Consider the following 27421-nt stretch of genomic DNA (forward strand, 5'->3'; position numbering starts at 1 on the left):
AAAAGCACAGAAAAGGAGAAAATTCCTTTCTGTCCTGGGTGTTGCTAGCATGGCATTTCACTTTCCTAGGCATAATTTGCTCTTTACTGGTAGTGCATTCTGTCTTCTATTTGGTGGTCTTATTCAGGATGGAGAGGGGGAAAATCTGTAAGTTTTTCCCAAGGCCTTTGTGCATTTGTGATTGGGTTTGCAGAAGCAAAGTGCTGCTCAGAGGTTTAATGTTTAAACATTTCAGTTAGGCTTCCATTATTGAAAAGGATTGTCTTAATGTCACTAGCCAATCGTGGAGACAAAAAGAAATTCCTAGTGGTTCAAGATGGGCGGTGACCCTTTTACCTTTATGAACAACGCTTGCATTTGTTTTCCATTTTGGAATTTTGTTATAGATAAAAAAATCCAATTGAATCATTTTGTCATTTTCATAGTTTGGTCTCATTGATGCTGATGGGGGTGCTTCCATATAGTAGCAGTTTTAGGTCATGTAAATTATTTAGCATATGATAGATGTAATCCTAAAATTCCTGAGTCTATTCAGCTCTTGAGAGTGGCTAATTTGGAATTTGATATGCGTTAGCCATGTCATACTAGATATTCGTTTTGATTGGTGCATGTATGGCTAGGTTTCTATAGTCAGAATATTGACAAAATGAAGTTTTGTCACGATGATATGTCTCGTTATTCTAGTGCTTCTCTAACACAATCTATGCTTCTCAGTGTTTGATGCATCAGATTTCTCATGTTAGTTTTTTTTCGTTATGCTTAGGTCAGAAATTTCAAAGTCTTGAGTACAACACAGACATAAACTTCTCTTGCTTTGCACTTTCCTTGCCCTTTCTAGGATGTTTATTATTCCTTCAATTTGCATTTATTTCTCTTTTGAATGAATGCCCATTATTCTCTAAAACTTTGTGTTTCTTGTAGTTACTATAGAATAAGTTTCTTTTACTTCTATAAGTGTTTTTCATTTTTCTTTTGAGGGATCAGTATGGACTGAGGCTAAAACTGGATAAGTTATTAATAACATCTTAATATGTAGTCTCTACATTATTCATTGCAGGGTTACATACTGGAAGCAGGAGACCTAGAAGTCTAGTTGCCTTATGTCTTGGAGTTCTTGGCAAACATTTGGAGGATATCATTGTTGATCTATGTGAGGTTTCTTCGATCTTTCCACCAGACATCAAGGTGAGTACTTGATTATCGAAGCCATTTGAATATCCAAGCTTAGATTTTCAAGTTGCACGTCTTTAGCATTCATTCTTCCCATTTTAAGAGGATTCTATTGTGTGAGGTCATCATTCCTTGATAAGTGATATGTCCAATCATTTTCTTTTGTAAATAATTTATGCCTGTGCTTTCTTTTTACTTTTCTTTGGTGCATGAAAATAGGAGAGAAATGATACAAATGATGATAATTCTATGTATTTCCCTAGAATCTATATTTAATAATTTAAAAATCCTTCTTGTCTCTATAAATCTTTCATTGTGTAAAATAATAGATCATATTTTTGTTGTTCAGGGTCTATTATATGTGTGATGGAAAGAGTTTAAGCTGGAAAAAATTGCATTTGTTTTTTTTGATTGACCAGATCAAGTCATGTGACCCCATTGGCTGTTGACAGCATGGGGTCTGCATCCTGCATTTTAAAACACTGCACAAGAGTTGAGAGGAATCTGCTGCTCCCATAGAAGATACTTGACCTGTCCACTTGATGTGCTTTGTGCATCATCATTCTCCTTTGGGTTGAGGAGAACTCACCCTCGACTTGGAACCTTCATCTTCATCTATCCCTAGCCCAAGATACTCAGACAAATCAGTAATGTTGAAGATATCCGAAGTCTCCATATTGAAGGCAAAACGACCTTGTATGTGTTGCTGCCCATCTTCAAACCGTAAACAACCCTATCGTGTGGTAATTCAACTTGTTGTATTTGCCTGTGGGATACCTTTCATCTGCTCAACCAACTCGTCAACAGTAGCATGACCCTTCATTATAAAAAAGAAGAAGCAGTAGCATGTCCCTTCCATTAGTCTAGATAGGAACAAAGTCAAGCTAATGGATTCAGTTCTTCCTATATACCACCTCGAGCGAAATCTTACCAGTTGACTTGCTATGAGCACTGTTATGGGCAAACTTGGCTTGAGGCAATGCTAGATCCCACTATTTCTTCTTTTTCCTCACAATACTTCGGAGAAGATTTCCAAGATTTGCCAGTTCAGTCTGCCCATTTGTCTGTGCATGATAGGCACTACTGAACGACAATCGAGTATCCAATTTCTTCTACAAAATTCCCCCAAAATGGCTGGGAAACTTAGTATCCTCATATGAAGTTATCATTTTCAGAACATTATGCAAACGCACTATCTTTCTGAAGTATAAATTTGCAACATGCATGGCATCCAAGGTCTTCTTGCAAGCCATAAAATGAGTCACAAATATAGAATCCATACCTTGTTGAGAACCGTGGAAGTCCTAGCATGAAATCCATGCCAACATTTTCCTAAGATGCATTGGGAATCGGAAGTGGAGAATAAAGCCCTAGCCCGCTGCCCTTTGTGTGAGAGTGATATATTTTATTGTTGCCCCTAAATGAGCTGATACGTACGACATTTTCTTGACAAACTGCATAATATCCCTCTTCAATTTTGGCAACTAATACTTGACTCCAATGCTATGGCTTCATCTTAACTAAAATGTCCGCCAATACCTCCTTCATGAAGTTCTATTGCAAGGGTCTCTCTAGGGGAACTTGCAACTATAATCCTTTAAAGAGAGATTTGTCTTAGAATAAGAAAATCCCCACTAACTCTATCATGGCACCAAACGAATATCTCCTTGAAGTTAACACAGTAATAGCATCCGGCATGGTAGCCGACTAGGCCGATTTTCTACTCAAGGTGTCTGCCACTCTGTTTTGATTCCCTGCCTTATGCTGAATGACGAAAGTAAACTCCTGCAAATAGGCTACCCACGGAGCATGTTATTGATTTAGTTTATGTTGCCCACTAATATATTTCAGCGCTTCATGATCTAAGAACAAAAGAAGCTCCCTTTGGATCACATATTGGTACCAATGTCTTGAGGCTTGAATAATAGCATAAAACTCCACATCATATGTGGAATATCGGTGCTGGGTGTCATTGAAGAAGGCAATAGGACTCCCCTTTGAACTTAACATTGCACCAACTGAAAACTCTTCTTGGCCTTATCATTTGATGCAAACACCCCCTTCTTAAGCAATCTGTGATAATTTCTATGATTGAACTGAAGCCCCTGACGAACCTCTTGTATAAAGTAGCCAATCCATGAAAACTGCGAACATCAAGCACTGTAGTAGGCTAATCCTTGATGGCTGCTACCTTTTTCTGTTGAACTTTAATGACCTTAACCGAGACAACATAACCAAGAAATATTAAGTTGTTTGTCATTAACTCGCACTTTTTAAGATTCGCCTACATCTGCTTGTCCAGTAACAAGTCAAATGGCAATCGCAAGTGCTCCGTATGCACTTGCTCACTTATGCTGTATACTAGAATATCATCAAAGTAGACCACCGCAAATTTACCGATTAGAGGTTTGAAGACCTTTAATCACCGTCATAAAAATACTAGAAGCGTTGGAGAGGCCAAGTGGCATCACCAACCACTTGTAAAGGCTCTCTCATGTTTTGAACACTGTCTTCCATGCATCTCCTGGACAAGTACGGTTCTGATGGTATCCACTTCTCAAATCTTCATTCGAAAGCATAGTAACACCAGCTAGCATATCCGAGATACTTTTGAGTTGCGGAATTGAGGCGGTACTTGAGTGTTATCTTGTTAATAGACTTACTGTCCACATGCATGTGCCAAGTCCCGTCCTCTTGAGGTGTCAATGAGGTTGGGATAGTGCATGGACTCATGCTCTCTCGAATGAACCCCTTCTATTGAAGCTTTTTGACTTGTCTCTACAATTTTTCATGCTCCTTTAATCTCATTCTGTATGCAGCCTTGTTCAGTAGGCTAGACCTTGTTCAAGGTCTATGTGATATTGGATGTCCCTCATAGGTTGTAATCCCTAAGGAAGCTCATTGGGGATGACATCACAAAAATCTCTCATAAATGGCTGCAACCCTTCTACTTAGACCACTGCATAAAACATCTTGGACTCCTCCAATCCATCCACATCCTGAACCAAGCCATCTTGTATGGCTTTGGGTGGTTTTCCATCTTCAATTTCAACTTTCACCATCTCCCTTTGGATCACATATTGGTACCAATGTCTTGAGGCTTGAATAATAGCATAAAACTCCACATCATATGTGGAATATCGGTGCTGGGTGTCATTGAAGAAGGCAATAGGACTCCCCTTTGAACTTAACATTGCACCAACTGAAAACTCTTCTTGGCCTTATCATTTGATGCAAACACCCCCTTCTTAAGCAATCTGTGATAATTTCTATGATTGAACTGATGCCCCTGACGAACCTCTTGTATAAAGTAGCCAATCCATGAAAACTGCGAACATCAAGCACTGTAGTAGGCTAATCCTTGATGGCTGCTACCTTTTTCTGTTCAACTTTAATGCCCTTAACCGAGACAACATAACCAAGAAATATTAAGTTGTTTGTCATTAACTCGCACTTTTTAAGATTCGCCTACATCTGCTTTTCCCGTAACAAGTCAAATGGCAATCGCAAGTGCTCCGTATGCCCTTGCTCACTTATGCTGTATACTAGAATATCATCAAAGTAGACCACCGCAAATTTACCGATTAGAGGTTTGAAGACCTTTAAGCACTGTCGTAAAAATACTAGAAGCGTTGGAGAGGCCAAGTGGCATCACCAACCACTTGTAAAGGCTCTCTCATGTTTTGAACACTGTCTTCCATGCATCTCCTGGACAAGTACGGTTCTGATGGTATCCACTTCTCAAATCTTCATTCGAAAGCATAGTAACACCAGCTAGCATATCCGAGATATTTTTGAGATGCGGAATTGAGGCGGTACTTGAGTGTTATCTTGTTAATAGACTTACTGTCCACATGCATGTGCCAAGTCCCATCCTCTTGAGGTGTCAATGAGGCTGGGATAGTGCATGGACTCATGCTCTCTCGATTGAACCCCTTCTATTGAAGCTTTTTGACTTGTCTCTACAATTTTTCATGCTCCTTTAATCTCATTCTGTATGCAGCCTTGTTCAGTAGGCTAGACCTTGTTCAAGGTCTATGTGATATTGGATGTCCCTCATAGGTTGTAATCCCTAAGGAAGCTCATTGGGGATGACATCACAAAAATCTCTCATAAATGGCTGCAACCCTTCTACTTAGACCACTGCATAAAACATCTTGGACTCCTCCAATCCATCCACATCCTGAACCAAGTCATCTTGTATGGCTTTGGGTGGTTTTCCATCTTCAATTTCAACTTTCACCATCTCCTAAGACATATTTTTTTCACAATGCCCCCTGCCAATCATGATTACAAACCTTCCCATAGGTGGTGCATCATGTGTGAAGATATTAGTGCGCAACCAATTTGCCTCCTCTACTTCTTGGGGTAGAATCATACTACCCTGGATCACCAAAGCTTCCCCATGATCTCTAAATGTCACTTCGAGCTCTTCTTTCTCTAGTGGCTCATCATAAACTAGGTCTCTCGCAATTAATTGCTTGGTGTCCTCTTCAAGAAATTCCTCAGCAAGGTTTACAAATGTTCTGTTTGGGCCTTGAGAGGAGACGTGGCTGATTCCCAAATACTTAAAAGCACTTAAATAATGTAGGTTTTTGGGCTATTTAGGCTACTAGAACTGCCCCCAACACTTGCAATATCCTAATGTTTGGATGAACTAACAGGCTGTGAGGTCTGTCGAGCTACCAAATTCCCACTCTTTTCTCTACATTCGCTTATGCTGGCAGTTGTACTGCCTAGGCTGCAGCCCACTTTAGCTGCAAGGTTGTAAGCTTCATCTAAAGTCCAGTAACATTTTATGACCACCACATCTTGTATAGGTGTTCTTTGCCCCTCCTACTTAATGAGCTAGGGACTGTTCCTCTTTTTCAACCACGTCACATCGAGCCATCAACCGATGAAATTCATTGTTGTACTCTTCTATACTCTTTTCTCCTTGACGAAGGTTATTCATCTTATGATAAAGGGATTGTAGATGATTTTCATGTAGGTATTTTTCCTTTAATTTCTTTTTCATCATCTCCTTGGTATTAATTTTTGGCTTTGCCATTCTTTCCCTTCTAGACCTAAGTTTTTTCCTACCATGCCAAGGCACCCTTCTTCAATTTTATAGTAACAATTTTTACTTTTTTATTTTTGAGAACTTCCTTGTAATCAAGAACCCTTCTTACAGTATTTAACCAATCTATAAACCCCTTGGGTTGAGGATTACTGTCAAAATCAGGAAGATCAACCTTCATGTCGAAAACCGTAGATTGGTGCCTCCCTGGTGTCTAGGCCTTCCATTGCTGTCTGTATCACTTGACTTCACGCCAGGAGCGGGATGGTGAAAGAGATTAAATTTGGCTTCTTCGTGGGCAAATAAATCCCATCTTGCCCGTGAGTGATGTCCGCACACTTCTGTGTAAGCTGCTGGACTTGCCTTTTGAGGTCTTCAATCGCCTCTTCTCTGGGGTCATGGGCAATATCTAGGAGAGCTTCCTTTCCTTAGTGCCTTCTCGCGGCTATGGGTTCACCGTAATCACAAGCCTAGATAATCAATATTATCTAGCAGAAATCAACAAGTTATAGGCAAAATTTGGCAAACCTTGGGTTGAGATCAGTAAACTTTTGGATGAAATTAGCAAAACATGGCCCAAAATCAACAAAACACCCTAGACTTGGTTATAGTTCTCTGGTCTTGTTGTTGAAGAAACTTGGGCTCCCACACGAAATTGATGTGGGAAACTTTTTAGAGAACAACAATATCAGCAAATTTCAGGCCAAGCACAAGCATTAAAATAGGAGCCTAGGGTTTCTTATTAAAGCACAATTAGAGCTCCCAAAAGCCCAAGCTTTCTGTCTTTTTCATTCTGAAAAGTCACGTGAATGGCTGTCCATAGCCCCACACACCTCTTAAATATTATTACTTAATGATCAGACATTAAATGTCCATAGAATAAATGAAATAACCCAAAAGTCCTAAACTTAAGTGACTTTTAAAATAAATGACCCTGCAAATAAAATGAAAATCCCCAACTGGTCCAGAAAATAGAAGCCATTAAAATAATTTGAAAATCATCCTAAGCAATTCTTGCCCTTCTTGTTCTTCGTAGTAGCCCTCCTAGGGTTTACATCCCTCAAATTATACACAAGAGTTAGGAGGAATCTGCTGCTCCCATGGAAGATACATGCCACCCTGTCCACTTGATGCACTTTGTGCATCATCACATATAATGATGTGTCACCTTCCTATCATGCTTTCTATCATCATTTGCCTACCGTTAGCATTCCATCCCATGTAACAAAGGCTCTATCACAACCTCAATTGAAGGCTGTAATGTGGGAGGTACGGCAAGTTCTTGAAAAGAGCAATACTTGGGAGATCCGTAAGCTTCATAAAGGAAAGGTGTTAGGATGCAAATGGGTGTTTACAGTGAAATACGAGGCGGATGACATGATTGACGGATACAATGCTAGGTTGGTTGCAAAAGGTTTTACTCATGGTATAGATTACAGAGAGCTTTTTACCCCTGTGGCAAAGTTAAATACTGTTTAGAATCATGCACTTATTGGCTGCAAAAAAGTCTTGGTCCTTGCATCAGCTAGATGTCAAAAATGCCTTTTTATGTAGGGATCTTCATGAGGAAGAGTGTATGCCCATGCCTTTAGGTTTTCAACTTCAATTGGAGATAGGAAGGATGTGCAGATTGAAAAAGGCAATATGTGGACTTAAACTATCATTGAGAGCTTGGTTTTGACAAATACAATTAAGCCTTAGTAAAAATTGTATTTAGAAGGAGTCAAGTTGATCATACACTATTTGTGAGGAGAATAATGTTGGGATTATAACACTCATATTGTAAATAATATTTTAGTGACGGGATAGCTTGGCACTCATCAAAAAACTTAAATGTTACCTAAGTGTTTGAAATAAAAGATTCGGGTCCACTGAGATATTTTCTGGATATTGAAATGTTAAGATCAACGAAGGGAATAACTATTTCCCGGAGGAAGTATGTGCTAAATCTGTTACAACAAACTGGAATGTTGGGTGCCAAATCAATGGATACACCTATGCGAACCAATCATAGACTTCATGAACAGATGGGAGAGTTACTGAAGGATTCTTGTCAATAGCAAAGGTTACTGGGCGTTACATGTCTCACAATTATGCAGCCAGATATATCTTATGCGGTTTATGTAGTTAGTATTCATGCATGCCCCTCAAAAACCTTATTTAGATGTCAACTATATCCTAAAGTATCTAAAGTCATCTACTAGTAGAGGGTTGTTGTTTATTACTCATGGTCATATGGGTGTTGCAATCTACACTGAGGCAGATTGGGCTGGTTCACAGATTGATAAAAGGCCAATTAGAGGCTATTGTACCTTGTTGATAGGAATTTTGGTTTCATGGAAGAGTAAAAATGTGGCCAAACCAAGTGTTGAAGTTGAATATAGAGCTATAGCACATGGAACATGTGAAGTCATGTGGGTGGAAACTATCTTGGCTGATCCGGGAGTTAAAGTTCAGTTACCTGTGACCCTTTATTTTGACAATGAAGCAGTTATTCACATTGTTAAGAACCTTGTTTTTCATGATAGATCAAAGCATATTGAGGTATATTATTTTTTCACAAGGGAAAAACTTGCAGCCAGAATTATTTGTACTCATGTTAAAAATCAAGAGATCATTTGGAAGATATCTTCAACAAAATAGTTGTCTGTGACAGACTGCAAAATAGTGTTCTCAAGCTGGGCATAATTGATGTCTGTGCTCCATATTGAGGGGAAGTGTCGAAAGTACAGCAGTAAGGTAGCGACTTAAATAGAATAATTGATTCTATATGTCATGTATTCAATGTACAATTGTAAGTTAGGGACATAAATGGAATAATTGATTCAATAGGGTTATGTGTGATTTATAAAGTCACACCAAGATACTGTGTGTAATCTTTAATAATATAAACATATGGTGGATTCCAAAAAAATGGGTCATGTCATTCTCCTCTCTCTCTCTCTCACACACACCTCTGTTTCTTTCTTCCCTTCATTCCCCTTCCACCATCAAATACTTGTTGATAAGTGTAGATTTAATATTTTATATTTTTCAACTAGAGCTTTATAGCCTCATAGGGGTTTTGTTCACGAGCCAATTTGCAGGTTGGGAAGCACCCAGCTGTATAAATTTGCTTGTGTGAATGAAAGCACCATATTTGTGACTCGTTGTGCCTAGTCACTTTTTTATGTGGTAGAAATACAAAAGCCAGGTATGGTGTATGTTGCCAATTATTCTCTTATTTTTTCTGTGTCGATCTGGGCAATATGAAAACAAAATGAAGCATGATGGCAAAGCCAATATGTAGTACTTTTTCAGGGAGATCAACAAGGTAATACCTTTAATGCTGATGAAAGAGTGTAAGTTTCTATTGAGAAGCCAGAAAAGAAGCCAACATGTGCCTTGATTATTTGCCAGTCATTTTATGAAAACTTAAAGCTGGCCACACTGCTCCACCAGGAAGTTAAAGATGCCTACGGCAAACAGACAGTTGAGCAGTAGCCCTAATTTCATCTCACTTGTGGGTAGTGGACTATCACTACAAGGCATTTATCTTTTGGTCATGACTAATTTGGACTTTTTGTGAAAAAGAAGTCGCGCTTTCTTTAATAAATATATTACATGTAGAGGCCCTCAAACTTTTATAGTAAGGTTGGCACATGAGTGGGAATTTAGTTTGAGCAGAAACACCATGTTTTCGTGTGTCAGATTGCCCTTAAACCAACATATGAGGAACAAGTAACGTGACAACGTACTCAAGATTCTGTGAAAGAAATGGAGAGATGATGTTACTCTCCAAAAAAATAGAAATGGACAGTTGAAGTTTATCCCTCATACATACAAGTTTACACCCACCCAACAGAAATAAGAAAAAGAAAGAAAAGAGGGAAAAATAGAATATTCTTCCCAATGATTTTCTATATCTGTTGAAGATCTAGGTTATGTATGCTTCATGAGGTTCTTGCTTTGTGGGGTTTTGTTTGTCCCTGCCGTGCAATCATTGCGTATATTTGTGGGGTTTTGTTTGTCCCTGCAGTGCAATCATTGCGTATATATGGTTCCTTTATTTTCGAGAAACACTTCTGATTGTCTTGCAACTGTGGTTTATTCCTTCGATGAATACCTTGCAGTAGGAGTTATTGCCTTGTATTTGCTCCTTTAATGAGACTTGTAACTGTGTTTTAACTGTTTGAATAGTTACTTTATGGGAGTTTTGTTGGTCACTGCAGTGCAATTATGGCATATATGATTACTTTATTTTCGAGAAGCACTTCTGATTGTCTTGTAACTGTGTTTTGTTCCTTTGATGAGTATGGGCTTGTGTTTGGAGTCATAACCTTGCGTTTTGTTCGTTTGATGAGTCATGTAACTGTGTTTTTATTGTTTGCTGGAGTCTCTTTCTATCTTGCAACTCGCTATGATTCTGGTTTATAAAATGATATATTTGTGTTTCTTGTAAACAAGTAAACATCTGGAATGTGCTTCTGGTCTTCTAAATTTATTTGTGGCTTAAAAATCACAACCTCATCTTGTTTGATGTCTCATGAACTGCAGATGGCAATATTGAGCATCTCAAGGAGAAGGAAGTTACTAGATGATTACAGCCTCATTGCCCTAGCAGACACCTCATGGGAGCTATTGGATATTTCGGGGTCTGCTGTCAGCAATGTTGGCTTGGAGAGGGTCCCAGGCATCTGTCCCAATCTGAAAGCTCTCGATATAAGGTTTGGAACAGGAAACCAGATCTCAGAATAATGAGACCTTTATTTATTTTTATTTTGATAAATAAAATAATTTTTGTAGATAACAGATAAAAACATGAAGAAAGAATAATGCTTACTGACAAAAAAATAAATGCAAAAATGAATTGCAAAGAGAAAATAAGCTTAGTGCTTAATCATGTAACGAAATATTTTTTGGCCCAAATGGACTCATCAGAGTACAACACAGTCTGACTCTAAAATGGGATCAAACCTGTTGGCTGGGATTTTGTCTCCATTACTAAGTTCCTCAGATCCACAACTGAGGAGGATGCTCTAAAGACCAACCATTCTGTTGTGTTAACCACCCAAAGTCTTGGATCACATGATCAATGTGCTTTCTGGGTGCCCGGAAAAGGGGGAAACTGTAGGTATTCAATGTAACACTTCTAGACTAACCACCAGGAGGAGGATAGACCTACACTCATGATCTATGAAAATAATTACTTGCCTCTTCCATCAAAGCACCCTAACTACTTGGCTAACCAGTGTAAGGGAACATGTTATCCCAAGTAATATAGAGTTACTGCTAGAAATCAGCAAACTGAGCAAAAGAGAAGGGGCGAAAATCAGTTATGAAAACCCAAAATCAAATTAGAAATAAAACCCTAAACCAATTGCAAACCAGCTAAACCAACCCCACCCCTGGCCCCGGCACCCGCCCCCCCTCCCAAAAAAAATCCTAAACTAGAAAAATCAACAATAAAAGAGAAATGCCCTAAATTAAAAACACAAAATATTAATAGAGGTGAGAGAGAGAGAGAGCTTGGCAAGCGGCTCTTTTGGGGATTCATATTCCACCTTTTTTTGAGGAGGTGTGGTCTCATTTTTGGCCCCAAAATAAGGAGACGCTTCTCTCAGCGAGATGTATCTCTGCTGCATTTTTGTGAGCCAAACGTCTGAGATCGCTAATCATCTTGGAGAGGCATCTCCTGGTGCCCAAACAGATCCTTAGTTTCTTTAGTAAGGAGGTTTCTAAAGCACTCCAGAGCGATGAGAAATAAGTAGGGAAAGAGTGTGTTGTCTTGTCCTGTTCCATTCTTGCCTTTGGAAGCTCCAAATGAGTCATTGATGATAACAGAAAATCCAGGGGAGGTGAAACACATTCGTATGCAATTGTTAAAGGTTTCTCCAAAGAAAGACATCAGTTTAGTTAATTGAAGGATTTTCAATTAACTAAGTCCTTTTGAAGATCTATCTTAAAACAAAACGCATTCTCTAGTTGTTCATTGCACAGGCTGTGAACAATTTCATGGCCAACAATAGCTTGCTTGAATATGCCTCTGTTTTGGCAAAGGCATCTTGTATTGATTGATGATCAATCTAGCTTTTGCGCTGATATAACTAATTAGCAATGATTTTGAAAATCTTCTAATGCAGATTACAAAGGTCTATCGGTTTAAAAGGAATCACAGAAATTGCACCTATTTTCTTTAGAATGAAGGTAATAAATGTTGATCTAAGAGATCTCATGATGGAGTTAAGATGGAGAGAGCTATAATGGATTGATGGTTAGCCATATTTCATCACTCATTATATGCCACGGTTTGTGGAAAAATTGGGTTGGGAACTATTTGAGTGGGGAGATTTATTTGTGCTGAGGTTCATGAGGGTAGAGGCAATCTCCTCATTGCTGACTTACCTCCCTAATTACAATTTTCTATTTAATTATTTTGGTGTCACTAGGTGTGGGAGGTGTGAAGGAAATTGGCTGAATGGTGCCGGGCAATTCCTCGAAAAACAAAAAAAGTTAATTTCATTGATGATCTCTTGTTTTTGTGAAGTGATGGATCCATCTGAATCGTTTAAGTTTGGATATGGTTGTACTAGACTTGGGGGCCATGGTTCTGTAAAGGAGAGAACTTGGTGCAAGAATCGCCTTGCCAGTTTGGCTCTGAGGCTAGAATCCCAAAATGAAAGAGGAAATGAAGGTTGAGGATGCAAAGGGCTAGAATTCCATGAGATGGTGAGGCAAGTGTCGTGCTCCAAGGGATATGTCGGCTTCGACTTGCTTCAATGTTGGAAGACCGGCCACATATGAAAAGAAAACTGAGTTCAAACCCACAATTTAATGATGACTAGGATGTCATAAAAATGGACAAAAGATGAAAAGAAAATTAGTAGGATTTATATTTCAATCATTATCATCAATTTCTTCATAATCATTGGCTTCATTCCTGTCTCCTCCATCCGATTCCAAACCATCATTAGAATCGTCATCTTCTTCAACATAATGGTCCTCCTCAGTTTCTTATGAATCGGCCTTCTCTTCCTCACCTCTCTTTCCTCCTCCTTTGTGTACTAGTAGTGGTGGTCATTAGCCCTCCTATGGGTGGAAGCTGGTCCTAAACTTCCTCGACCATATCCAGATCAACCCTCACGAAGGATCTTCAACCAACCACTCTTTTGGCATCATCCAAGTCTTTGGATGAAATGGGATCTCTCTTTGGGATCTTAAAAATGCTCATCTATAGCATCAGATTATGCTTGACAAAGACTAAATTATTGAGCCTCTTTTTCTCAAGCTGGTTCTTGCTTTTGTGTGGAGCTGTAGTAAAATATATGAGCCACAATTCAGACTTATAAAACTAAGATAATACCCTAATAATATGAATCACTAATTCTATGATAGTCTTAAATTTTTACCATATCAAAGGAACTCCAAATTTAATATCTAAATTCATATGAAACTATGCAAAATTAATAAATACTAAGGAAATTACCTACATTTGATTTAGTCCTTGTTCTCACCACCATTTCCTTCACAAATGATTTCAAAGTACACTTATATAAAAGTAACTCGTTAGCATATATCTTATCTTGGATATCATTGTGTAGATCTAGCCTCTCAAGACATTCATTAACGGCAAAGCCTTCCATAATTGCATCCTTTTTCTCAATACCTAAGTTTGCGCAGAAGAACTTCAGGTTCAAAACCTCAAATAGTACAATTTCAGGTAATGACTGATGAAGCTGCCTAAGAAAAAGGGTCGGTTGGCTAAATATGCCACTCTTGCCCTTCGAAGTTGGGTGCTGTATGGCTATCAAGACATATGGCCGACACAATTTCTGGGCTGATGAAGCTGCCTATCCCATTTTGTAATCTATTATCTCCCATATTGAGCAATACGTACTCTCATCATTGACCAAAGCCTTTGCTACCTCCATCTAGTGCATCATATTTAGAGCCCATAATGGGCTTCACGTCACCATTAACCTATTTTTAAAATTCACTAAGGGTAGAAAGACTTTAACCTAGTAGACTACCCACTTGACAAACTCTTAAACACACTGTCACATGCCCTTTCCCCTTTAGCACATCTAGGCCACTTACATCTAGATAACTCTTCTAAAGTTAACGTCAAACTCAATTGCTTTCTCTTCTGCAATATTCTTTGTAAACTTAGAAAAGAAGTGGCAAATCCTGTTACCCCAGCCCTTGCTATATCGCTCTTCTAAGCGATCTTGTGCATCATGCTGAAGGCAATGGTGTGACTATATATGAACATTGTCACGACTGTAGCCTTAGGAAGTGTACCTGATACCCTAGGCAGTTCACTAATAGCCTTAAGCATGGGTCTATGCACTTTGCTAAACATGGAGTTCAAAAGTTACAAGGCCGCTTTTAGTCCAATAAATTAGGAATAACCATATTTTCTGTAGCATTATCAATTACCACTTGAATACCATTCTCTTCCCCAACCTCATTGAACTTGTCAATTAAAGTAAAAAGGAGTTGTGCATCCTGTACATTATCAAATGCATCAATAAACTTTAGAATTCGTGTCCTTAAAGGACAATTCACCTTTATGTTCATTACACTTCTGTTCACATCACTCCATGTACCTGTCATAATCATGATCCTGTGATCCTGTATTGGATGCTCGCATCCTTGTGGGTTTGGGGCACTCCTTTGTGAATTGTACCTCCTTATGTTATTGTTTGAAAAAATAGCTTGCCCAGTGCCTAGGAGGCTGTCTCGCCTAGGCTTGGGCAGGCCTTCCCGAGCGGAAGTTCTTAGGCTTTCGCCCTAGCAAGCTAGGTGGGTGCTTAGGAACATTCATAAAAACGACATTTTTTTTTTGCATGTTTGGGGCCATTTTGCGCCTAGAATCTGGGCAGCCCAGTTGAATCCAAAAAGGATTCTACAGTTATATGTTGTATAAAATATAAGAATTAGGTATTTGGGGCACATCAGAATTCAAAGTATAGTACAAATTAGCACACACTCCATAAGTTACCATAAGTCGGTCCATAATCCATATCCAATTAAAACTTAAAATTTACCATTCATAGTTCAATCAAAGTTCAAAGTTTAATAATTATTCAACATTCATCATTCATCATCAGAAAAATTAGGGTCAGCTGCATTGGTATCATATTCATCTGAATTGTCATCCTCGTCGACATATTGGTCGTCCTCATCTGTCTCTTCTGAATCTGCCTTTTCTTCCTCCACCCTCGTTCTCTGTGCAGAAGATCTAGTGGCCCTAGGAAGGTCAACTGGTGTCCTTGAAGCATCTATAACCATGTCCCATGTCAATCCTTTATACCCCTCGACTCATCATCATCAACTAACCGCTCCATAGCGTTGTCCATATTTTTTGATCTAATGGGGTCTCTCTTATCAAACATGTCCTTCAAGAATCGATTACACTTGACATAGACTAGGTCATTAAATCTCTTTGATTCAAGCTTGTTCCTTCTCTTTGTATGAATCTAACAAAATCAAATGAAACTAATTAAAGTCTATGGTTCATGTATTATTAATACAATTATACAAATTACCTTTACGACCTTACCCCTTCAAAAGCACTCCAATTGCGCTGACAACCGGATGAGGAAGTGGTTAGGTTTAAGATCTGAATGATCAACTTTTGTAAATTTGGAGAACTACACCCATGTTGGCTCCACCAATTGGCTGCAAAGATATAGAATAAAATCATAAATAAATAATAGAATTATAAAAGAAACTTGATTACGTGAACTTGATGAGCTTAAGAATATTATTACTTCTTGGATCAATTTTGGCCCTTTACCTCATTGCCATTGGACTCCCAAAAGACTTTAATGAGCACTTGTAATTTATCAGCTCATCAGCGCATATAATATCTTGGATATCAGGATCAAGGACTAGCACATCTACAGACTTATTAAATCCAATCATAATTGTATCATTTGTGTGTATATCTTTGTCAACATAAAACAAAGCTGGGTTCAAATAATAACCAGCTGCATGCAATGGCTGATGTAGCTGCGTATCTCACTTCTCATCAATAATCTCTCGAACAGGGTTGTAACAGTTCTCATCATCATCAAAATTTTGAGCTCTCTTTCTTGCATTTCTCCATGGCCTCATATATATAGCCCATATAAGGCTTGTCACTATCAACCATGCGAAGGACTTTGACAAGAGGAAAAAATACCTTAAGAGCGGCCCTTCACCTCTCGCCAAAAAGCCTTAGAAAGGATAATATCTGTCACCTTTTTCCCAACTTGATCCTTGGACCACTTGCATGCTCTCCAGTCATCCGAGGTAAACATTTTCCTTAACTGCACTCTCCTCGAATGTATGTTATCTAGGCATAAGTACCAGGTCGCAAATCTTGTGACCCCAGGCTTCACAATCTCTTTCTTCCTTGTAAATCTACGCATCATGCTGAGGGTGGGATGGTGGCCATAAAAGAAATTTGTAATTGACTTTGCCTTCTTCACTGCACCTGATATCTCGGTTAAACCGGCAAGAGCCTCAAGCATGAGGTCTATATAATGTGCTGCACATATTGTCTAAAAGATTTTAGGATAAGCTATGCGCAACAAATTAGGTGCAACAACATTAGGAGCAACATTGTCTTGACAACCTGTACAACATGATGCTCCCCAACCTCCTTCATTCCCTTCTCTAAAACTTGGAATATGTAATGAGCATCATGGATATGATCAGAGGCATCAATAGACCTCAAAAAACTAGTCCCTAAAGGACAATTCATAAGCAAATTCATCTGACTTCTTCTCTTCTTATCACTCCAAGCATCAGTCATAATAGATACCCCATATTGAGCCCATGCATCTTTCTTAACTTCTACAGCTTCTTTCGTGACACTCACCGCCTTTTTCAAAAGTGGCTCTGAAAGCTGGGGTTGGGGGTTTCATCCCAGGCCCAAATTGGCCAATTGTCTCTACCGCGGCATAGAAGTTGCTTAAGCGAGCAGTATTGAAAGCAATGCTCGCCTGATAAAATCATGTAGCAAGATAATAAGTAGCTCTCTCTCACTCTTCCTTTGTCATTCTATTTTCAATGGTGGTTTGCTTCTTTGTTTTCTCTCCTGCAACCTCAAGGTCAGACCAAGGCTAAAAACTATCCATAGGGCCCATAACCCGAGGCTTCTTACTCCCAGAACCAAAACCATAAAAAATTACGACTCCCTTTCCCTTTCCACTAAATGATTGTTCGACTTCTACCTCTTGACATTCCTCCCCAATCCCATCCTCATCACTATCATCATCATCATCATAATTGACCCAAGCCCCAGACCTAATCTCTGCTATGGAGGCAAATCTCTCATCTTTTTTCATTTTTACCATATTAAAAAAATTGGTTATTTCTTCTTTAACAACATCAGCAATCTTTTTACATGGGGCAACATCCCCCCTGATACTAGCAAGATGTTTCTTGAACCAGTTTATGCCCCTTTTGTATCCTTCTCAAAAAAATTGCATCTTATACAATTTTTATCATTAGGATCTAGGTTGTAGCCATATTCCCAACCGGGATCGCCACTCCTATGAGATCTCGAAGAAGACATCTCAAAATAATGCAATTTATACAAGCAATAAAAAAAAAATCACTTACTTTGAGTTTGATTGCTCAATCTTCAAACTTCCACCTCAAAGATGCTTCTAAGGACTCAAAATCTTCTAAAAAACCCCCCAATAGATTTATAAAACATCAAAAATTAAGTCTAATATCAATGGGTGATGTTTTGATCAATTTCTCATAACTTTGAGGAACCCTTCGATCTCAAAGAAATCACGAAAAACTAGTTTTTTGGGGGCTTTCTCTCTCTTAAATGGGCTCCAATAAGTTTTAGGTTTCAAATGGACCTAAAACCCATAAAAGAAAATGGACAAAAAATACCCCCACCGAAAGCAATTTCCGCCTCTGGGTGGGGCGCTGGACCTGGGCTTCGCCCAAGTCTGGGGCCTAGGCGGCCGCCTTGGCGGTTTTCTGGGCTTGTAGGCCGGCGCCCAAGGACCATCGCTTTTTTTGGGCACCTAGGCTTGGGTGATGTGCCCAGGCTCCCAGATCCGCCTAGGCGTCGGGTGGTTCGCTTTTTGGAACACTGAGCCGTACCATATCTTAATGTGACTTTTTTGGAAATGCGATTTTTTTTGGATTTTGTTGGATATTTCTATGTTTTGGGAATGCGAAATTTTGAAATATATTATTGCAATAAATTTTAAGGTCCAAATGAAGTTCTTACAAAGATCTTTGGGGTAATTCTGAGCTTGTTAGACAATCAAAAAATTGAGCATAAAACATCGAAAATATTGAATAATTAGAGATCTCTTTCTTTTCATTTGCATGCCATTTTTTTTACAGCATCATTTTGTATTGGTATTTGGTCTCATTGGACACTTGGAGTCCATAAGCATGATTGTTTGAAATATGGACTACTGAGTATGCTGCATGGACACTAAAGGACTAGTACATCATGTACTTGTTTTGTTTCTTCTTCTTTTTTTCACTTTTTTAATTATTTAAGCAAAAGTTTTAAGGATTTGAAAGTGTCAACATTCACACACAAATTTGCATAAAAAAGGTGGTTAGAATAGATATAAATGTATAAATACGCATAGGCATATATGTGCGTTTAGAGAGCACATATATGCATATATGTGCATGTTTCAAACCTCTGGGCACCTGAGGTTCTGGGTAGCTCGCTTGGGTGCTGGGCACTCGAGACAACCCCCCGCCCCTGCGGGGCGACTAGGGACCACCCAGTGTTTTTCTAAACCTTGCTTATGAAGCAATGGCTTCTTAAGCTTATAAGGATTGGGCCCTTCAACCCTGGTCCAAAATTGCTTCCGATATTGTATAAAAGCTACTTAAGTGAGATGCATTAAGGGCAATACCTGCCTGATAAACAACCGATGAATATAGTAAACTTCTGTCTTGAACCTATTTTTGATCGTAACTTGCTTTTTCTATTTCTCAACTGCATCGTTGGGATTGGGGGGCAAAGGCATCCATTGGCTCCTTCATACAAGGCTTCTTCATCTACAAGCCTCTCATTGAACTTTGAGAGGAACCCACTTTTATTTCCCCTCTGTCATCATCATCATCACTCCCATTGTCACCATAGATATTCACCCCTTCCCTCAACTCTACGATACTCTCCTCTTTTTCTTCCTTCTTCCCTTTTTCGGCATCCATATTCTCAAGAATCTCCTTCCTAACTTCTCTTAGGACCTCCTTACATGGGGCAATATCCCCCTTAGTACTAATGAAGTGTTATTTAAATTAATTACAACAAAATCTGCAATGGATTTTGTTGTCATTTTGTCCCAAGCAAAAACCATATTTCCATCCTGAATCTCCACTCCAATTAAAACCTGTTGTAGACTTTTGGAGAAATTAAGAAATATCAAATGCAGAGATAAGAACGAACCTTGTGCGATCTTCGATCTGCAATGTTTTGGATGAGTATGAACCTTTAAATCACCTTAAAATAACCCTTATTACTTTTTTGTGTTCCACAATGCTTCATATAAAAGAGACAAAGTTTGAGATGATTCAAACTTGGAAAAATTCTTTGATAAAAAAAAATCCAAAATTTATGGTTGTTTTTCTAAATTTTTTGGGTTTCAATGCCTCTAAAATTATTTTAAGGTAATATTCAAAAGAAAAAAATTACTTTAAGGGAGGTTGGAAACACACCTAAGCCTCTTTTCTTCCCTTATTAAGGAGGAATTTTTGTGGAAATGCTCGACATTTTCTACCGTTGGGCAAGGGCAAAACCTAGGCGGACGCGTTGGTCTAGGCATTGGGAGCCCGCTTAGGCGACGTCCAATCTGCTTGGGGCGGCGCCAAGGCCTCCCAGGGGCTCCCCACCTTGATAGATTGGCTGTTTTCTCTTTCCTTGGTTGATTGCTTCAAGAGATTTACGTTGGGGGTTTGAGATTCAGTCAAGGAAAATAAGTAAAGTTCTTAGAAGTGATGGGGGATACAAGTACACCCTTAACTGTTTGGTAAGTCCAATGCGGATCAAGGGATAGGTTCCGCAAGAAACGATATCCTATGCTCAGCATCAAAATGGTATCGCAAAAGGAAGGAATTTTTCCCTAATTTACAAGGGAGTTCCATGATGGCAGAAACACATATCGTATTGACCTTTTGTTTGGGAGATGCTTTGTTGACTGTTATGTACATTTTTACTAGAATTCCTTCAAAACCTGTGCCTAAAACCTCTTATGAGTTGTGGACCAGTAGAAAACTTGGTCTATCACATCCCATATGACTAGTAATCTAGATTAAAGGTCCATGGAATGTCCTTTCATATGATATGTTACTTCAAAGGTATATCCTAATCTATGATTTTGAAATGGGTGGAATCTCATGATGTCAACTTCATTTTGTCGAAGTACTTAAGCCTTGAGAGGTCGGTGGGATCTTAAATAGGGAATGGTGAAGCGATTCCTCTACTAAAGGGCTATAGTGTGAGTATTCCTATAGTCGTCAAGAATAGTGGGAATGAACCACCATTCATTCTCAAGCATCAAAGGAGTGCAAGTGACAGAGTTCCCCATAGACATTTTGAGATTGAAGGGGAATGCTTGACATGTATCTCCATTAATGAGGATGAATCAGGTCTATATCAGGAAAGCACTGCAATTCTTTGTTGTGGCCAATTGGATTGCCACAATGTCCCAAGAGATTAGTTCCATGGCTATGGTCGCTCTAGGATATTTTTTTACGCTTGGAGTGGGAGCGCTTTTCCGGTATAATAAGCAGCAGACGTGTTTGCTATTGACTTCCTTAGAGGCGAAGGACATTGCTTATTGTGTAGCATTTGCAGGAGGGCTGATGGCCTAGGAGGTTCTTGCAATGTTAGGGGTCGGATCAAGTGCTAGAGAGCCTGTTGCCATGTGTTGTAACAACTCGACAACACTAGCTTCTATAAAGAATCCAAAGTATCACAATAAGTGAAAGCACTTGGAGATAAAAAATTATCTTGTGTGAAATGTCATTGAGAAGAAAGAGGTTTTCTTGACATAAATTCCCCTGCGTAGGGTGGTAATAGATTCTCTGTTGTACGTCAACACGCTCCAATTAGCATCCCACTTGATGCATTGCTTGCGACAAGACGCACGAATATGACTTAATTGAGACATGTTTGGTGAAATCTGATATAGTATCTTGTATTATTTATCATTTACATCATGTAGTTCGACTCATAGTGTGACATGAGTCACACGTGCCGTTATTACGCATATTGAGGTGCATACTATATTCCCTGCCTCTTGTTATACCGTCGATAATTGCCCGTCACCAAGTGACCTTGAGTGCCTTCATAGATCTGGTGACTAGGTTAAGAATTGGAGACTTGATTGTGCTACTTTAGCATGTCTTCCCTATTTGTTATTTGGGGTTCTCACCCCATAGGTAGGACCTCACCACGGTGACTATTCACCACCTAGTGGCTATTCACCATGGTGGAACAAAACTCCCATATAACTGGGCCCTACAGTGGTCAATTGACCTCGATATTTAGTAAGGAGTTGCTGAGATCAAAATTAGGGGATTTGGAGGCATGAGTGAACTTGTTTTCTTTGGAGTGTTAAATGCCTCGTCTCAATAAAATTTCGAAGCGCAACGGTTCCGACTAGTACAACTCCAGGATACAATTAGAACAAATATAATATTTTTGAGTCTCTGAGTTGCACACTCAAGTCCCGTACAATATATATATATATATATATATATATATATATATAAATAAGGTTAGCCCACTAGCTAACAACTATAGTGTTAGTTCAACGACCCTTATTGAATCTGGGCCGATCTGACGATCACAACCTCATTTTATAATATAATTTTAATATTTTTGTACAAATCCAAATCACATAAAATTTGAGGTGTCCATTCTTCTCTGCAAGGTGCACATAATAAAAATATTAAAAAATAATTAGCAAAATATAAATTGATCAAAATACCCTTGAAAGTTTTTGGGGATATTGGTCAATTTATTTTTTGCGAATTGCTTTTTTGATGTTTTTATTTGATTCTTCTATTTTTAAAGAATAGACGCTCATAATTTCAAGTGATTTGGATTCGTAGAAAAAAAATTAAAATTCAAGTAAAAAATGTAATTGGATTGTCCTAGATTCAATATGGGCCGTCGGGCTTACGCTGTAGTGTTCTAATGACCCTTTTCTTTGTAATTCCAACATATTCTTAGGTCTTTCTTTTTGTTTTTGGATTTTTTATATTTAAAATTTTTATTTTTGTTACGGAATTATTTGACTTTATGTTTGTGATCTTTTTTATGATCTCTAATCAGTAATTTCACCCGTAAGACATCGATTGGGCATGAATGCCGGAACAAATTTACTTTGATCGGATCAATGGATGATACAAGAAATGATCCAATTAAATGTGTATTGATCAATGGATGATATAAGAAAGGTCTTGAACATTCCCGCACAAAATAGAGTACCAAATATGTGTATTTTTTCCTTATCTCTCTTGATTTTCTCTAATCGCTCATTCTCTCTTTAAATATCAAAAGTTACATACTCAATGGAGATGGAACATTAGAGAGAGAGAAATTCCGTCAAGCCCAATGCCATAGTCTGTCTCTCCTATCCGTTCTTCTCTGCATCTTGGGCTTGTTGTATATTTCCAACACGAGAGGTAAACGAGACAATGTCCAGAAACAAAAGAGAAAGAGTTTTTCTCATATTGTTGAGAGAGAGGGAGAGAGTAAAATAGCCCCTTTCTTAATGCCCCCATAATTAAAGAATTATAAAAAGCTTTCACCCCACTTGGGTAAGGGAGAGAAAAAGATGAGTAATAAAATAACAAATATTAAAGAGGAAATGCTACATCAAAAGAAGGTAGTGAGCATGCTCTTCTTTAATAGATGGAAGACCATTAAAGCTATTAAACCACATGAGAATAAAGACAGAAGTAATGTATTACATAGAGTAGAGGGGAAAACATGGCCCACATGATAAGAGGTTAAAAGGGGGGAGCTCCATTTAACGAAGGTACGAAATCACAGTGAAAGAAAAGAATGAGTGCACCAAGTGAGAGAGAAAAAGATTTATGGTCCATAAATTATCATCAGAACCTTTTCCCGACTATTTGGGGTTGGCTATACGAATCTTGGTTTGCCATTATGTTCTATCAAGGATCATACCCTTAACCATAAGTCCCCATGTCTTTTCTCACTACTTCCAACCATGCCCTTTTAGACCTATCCCTTGTCGTGTTTTAGCCTTCCACTTGAACCGACTTACACCTCCTAACAGGTGTTGTGTTGGGTCTATGCTGTACATGGCTAGCCCACAAAGTCTACTCTCTCTTTCATCTTATCGCTTGTTGGAGCCACACGTAAGTTTTCCCTAATCGTCATCATCATAGCCTTTTCCTAATTAATTGGGGTCAGCTGCACGAATCATGTCCGCGAGTCTGCTCTATTAAAGGCCATACACTCAGTGAGGCCATAAATCCCAATATCTTTTTGGATTACTTCCAACCACGTTATTTTCGGACTACCTCTTGCCCTTTTTAGTCCTTCCACATGAGCTAGCTCACACCTCCTAACAGGTATTGTACTTGGTCAGTGCCACATAGCCAGCCCATTTAGGTTCTCCCTTATGTATTTATCTTGAATTCTATCCCTTCCTGTCTTGCCAATTATCCATCTCAACATCCTCATCTCAGCTACATTCATCCTATGGATATGTTGTTTCTTGACCGCCAAACATTTTGTCCTATAAAGCAAAGCTGGTATCGCAACTGTTCTATAGAACTATGCGGTGATCACATAAAACTCCGGTTACATATCTCCACTTTGCCCACCTAATTCTAATTTTATGTGCGGCATCTTCCTCTGAAAAAGGAATCCTATAAGATTAGGATAGTTATTTTCTGGATAGCATATTTTGAGAGAATCTTGTTTGAATTGAAATATGAATCTAGATCTTGGATTTGGATGGATTTCTAGGTTGAAAAGATAACTATCCAGAGTAGGGAATCTTGAAAGGGGGCGTCTCTATATTAGAGAATTTAGAAAGAGAGGAGATTCTTTTTTATAGAGATCACTTACCAGCCAAAGTGGTACACCCGTCTCTAGGTCCCTCTTTCTACCGCCCCATCAAACCATCTTTTTCCCACTTTTCTCTATAGGGCAAAAAGAAATTTAACCATACAATTTTGCAAGAACTCTCGGGCCATCTCCATTGAGGGCCGTGACTTGCTTTGTGAGGTAACCCTGTTGGTTATTGCAATCAAGGAGGTTGACCGGAGGTTACGAGCATCAAACTCTCGACCCTTAAAAAGGAGTAGCCACAAGAGCAAAAAGTAAGAGGTCCACAAAAGGGCGATTGGACTTCCAAAGGTATGTAATTTTATCTGATTCTCATTTTTTTTTTAATCTTTTTGTGTTTCTGCTGCGTTGGGACTTGCCCACAGTTTCCAACCAACATGGGGTAATAATACAAGTGGTAAGGCCTTAAAAGGCCGCAAGACCCAAAAGACAAGCCAACCAGCTCATTCCTCCTACAAACTCAAAAAGTATTTTATGCTAGGTTGCAGATTTTGTTTGCCTGCGAAAGATTAATGGCGGCAAAATCACATCCCATGTTCCAAGGGGGAATCTGTCTCCTTCTGGTAAACCAATCTAAAATCTTCTCTGTGATTCCTAGATTTCTTGGTGCATATATTGTTGAAGGAAGCCACAATAGTCCAATTTCCCATAGATGGGTGCCAAAAACCTTCTCTTTGGCACCCATCCTAAATCTTGATGACCTTTAGTTATGCATTTGCCATCTCAATATAACATGTTAATCATTTCCAGTCCCTCCGAGAAGTGAGGCTGGAGTTGTAAACAAAATGGTGCAAAAGAAGACTGGTCTGGGAACAATATCTCATGTATTTGTTAAATGGTTGTATGTTGATTTTGCTTTTGGAAATTACCATGAACTATTATTATTCTTTGATTTTCTAATGCCAAATTTATTACGATTGGATTACAGCTTTCAGTTTATTAGGGCAGAGTTCCAGAGTCACCTTTGACTTCGGTTGTCGTTACTTTAGTTTTTTCTTTTTCATTTGTGCAGTCAATGTGACAAAATAACTGCAGATGCTGTTTCACACCTTCTGTTCCAGTGCCATAGATTGGAGATATTGCGTTGTGGGTATGTACTCTTCAAAAATTCTTTGTTATGTTACTATTATCGTTGCTCCAGGTTTCAATTCATGAGTAGCAAAATCCTTTAAGGTCCGATATGAAACTGTTGGTAACTGTCAAGTATGGAAGGCTGTTATGGGCCTTGACAAATGACATTCTTGAATCCAGTTTCTGAGATTGAAATATCACATATTTATCTGCAAACACATTCACAGACATCTTGGTGGTGCTGATTGTTTCACTTTCTTTCATTTTTTTAATTTCTAATGGTAGGTTGTAGCTCATTCAATTAACTTAGTAAACCTTACTGTGAGAATTGCAGAGGCAGTCACAGAAGTGATTTTACAGCATGGAGATGCTTGAAGTTTTTAAAGCCAAGTTTGGAGGTTGTAGAGGAGGAATCATAGGAAGAACTGGATAGCAGTGTTCTAGCCAAAGGTGCCCAGTCTCTACGCTGGTTGATATGGGTATGAGCTTATCATTTCTTTCACATTAGATTCCATTTTTCATATCAGTCATCTGCAAGCATAGAAGATAATCGTTCATTCCCCCTCATTAATCATTAGTTACCTATTATGATCTCATGGCAGATTGCCATATTATGACTGCTTGTTTATCCTAAGAAATTAAATAATATGTCATATTTTTATGATTAATTGTATTTCCAATGGAATATGTAAATTCCGGTAACCATGAAGGCACCTGATCGTGATTCCATCAAGCTTAACTTTGACGGTTGCTCCCTAGGCAACCCGGGTCCAGCGGGAATAAGCGGTCTGTTCAGGAACCATGAAGGCACTATCCTTGCCTCCTTCTCTAAACCTATTGGTGACTTTGACTTCCACTCGGATGAGGCCCGGGCCCTCCTAAAAGGCCTCAAACTCTTCGATCGCAATTGGTCTTCAACCTTTGTAATCGAAGGTGACTCAAAGAATGTAATTTGCTGGGCCTTTGGCACTGCTGCGTACCCTTGGTCCCTGGCGCTCAATTTTGAAGAAATCTCTTGCCAATGTTTGGGTCTCATTGTGTCATGGCGACATGTTTGGTGTGAATGCAACTCTCAGGCAGACTCCTTCGCTAAACAAGGAGCTACAAATTTAGGGGACTAAGTGATTTTTTGTAGCATTGGTCCTTCAGTGCTGCGAGTGGATCACCCCTCTTCTCTCTACCCGTCTGGTCTTTATACACCGTCCCTTTAGGGGAGCCTTATTTTTTGTTGTATATAGCTCATAATCTCTTGGGTTGCAATTTTGTACTTTTTTTCGTTCTTCAATACAGAGTAAACATTTAAAAGAAAAATATGTAAGTTCTATAGGACAATTGTGAGACCAGCTTTGCTCAATGGAGCGGAATGTTGGGCGGTCAAAAACAATATACCCATAGAATGAGCGTAGTAGGGATGAAGATGTTGAGATGGATGAGTGGGAAGACAAGAAGGTATTGAATTCGAAATATATACATTGAGAAAATTTAGGTGTAACACCAATAATCGATAAGATGAGATAGAGTAGACTTAGGTTGTTTGGTCATGTGTGGTGCAGATCCAGTACAACACCTATTAGGAAGTTCAAGTTAGCTAAAGTGGAAGGCTCAAAAAGGGCAAGGGATAGGCCTAAAAGGATATGGTTAGAAGTAATGAGAAAAAATATTGGGATTTATAGCCCCACAGAGGGTATGACAATTAATAGAGTAGAATGGTGTATCAGGATTCGTGTAGCCCCGACCCCAATTGGTTGGAAAAAGACTTTGACGATGATGATGGTCGTCATGTATTTAGGAAGGAGGTAGATTTGGCCAGTGCCTTTTCAATGATCCACCCAGTGATCTGCTCATTGTTATTTTAATTTGTCATCCAAAAAGATGGGTGAAAATACCGATAATCTAGATCTCCTGCGATCACCATTATAATGTTGGATAGATTATTTAAACCTGTAGTTGACTAAGAATAAAGCTTGGAATTTTTCTCTGAGGTACCATGGCACAAGTGCTTTCAAAATCTAATTAAAGGCCTTGGATTGATGTGATGTGTA

At 38.8% G+C, this 27421-nt stretch overlaps 1 protein-coding gene and 1 non-coding gene across 6 annotated transcripts in view; both read left to right on the forward strand.

Moving 5' to 3' along the window:
* The window catches only part of LOC148779086 (uncharacterized), a 52258-nt gene that overhangs the window by 13329 nt on the left and 11508 nt on the right, over positions 1-27421 (forward strand). For 4 of the 5 annotated variants that reach the window (XM_088854929.1, XM_088854930.1, XM_088854928.1 and 1 more), the window contains exons 2-5: positions 1058-1185; positions 10766-10935; positions 25321-25398; positions 25714-25858. In XM_088854929.1, coding sequence (XP_088711055.1) covers positions 1058-1185; positions 10766-10935; positions 25321-25398; positions 25714-25798 — 461 coding nt within the window. In that variant the 3' untranslated portion in view covers positions 25799-25858. Of the gene's footprint in view, positions 1-1057; positions 1186-10765; positions 10936-25320; positions 25399-25713; positions 25859-26138; positions 26597-27421 lie in introns of those variants that run through there. The other variant, XM_088854931.1, reaches the window with a different exon arrangement.
* On the forward strand, positions 13954-14081 carry LOC148779087 (U11 spliceosomal RNA). The gene has a single exon (XR_016048727.1). It is a non-coding gene; the product is annotated as a U11 spliceosomal RNA (small nuclear RNA).

The sequence above is a fragment of the Amborella trichopoda genome, chromosome 13 (genome assembly GCF_054954075.1).
Source record: "Amborella trichopoda isolate Santa Cruz 75 chromosome 13, AtrichopodaSantaCruz75HAP2 v2.0, whole genome shotgun sequence".
NCBI lineage: Eukaryota > Viridiplantae > Streptophyta > Magnoliopsida > Amborellales > Amborellaceae > Amborella > Amborella trichopoda.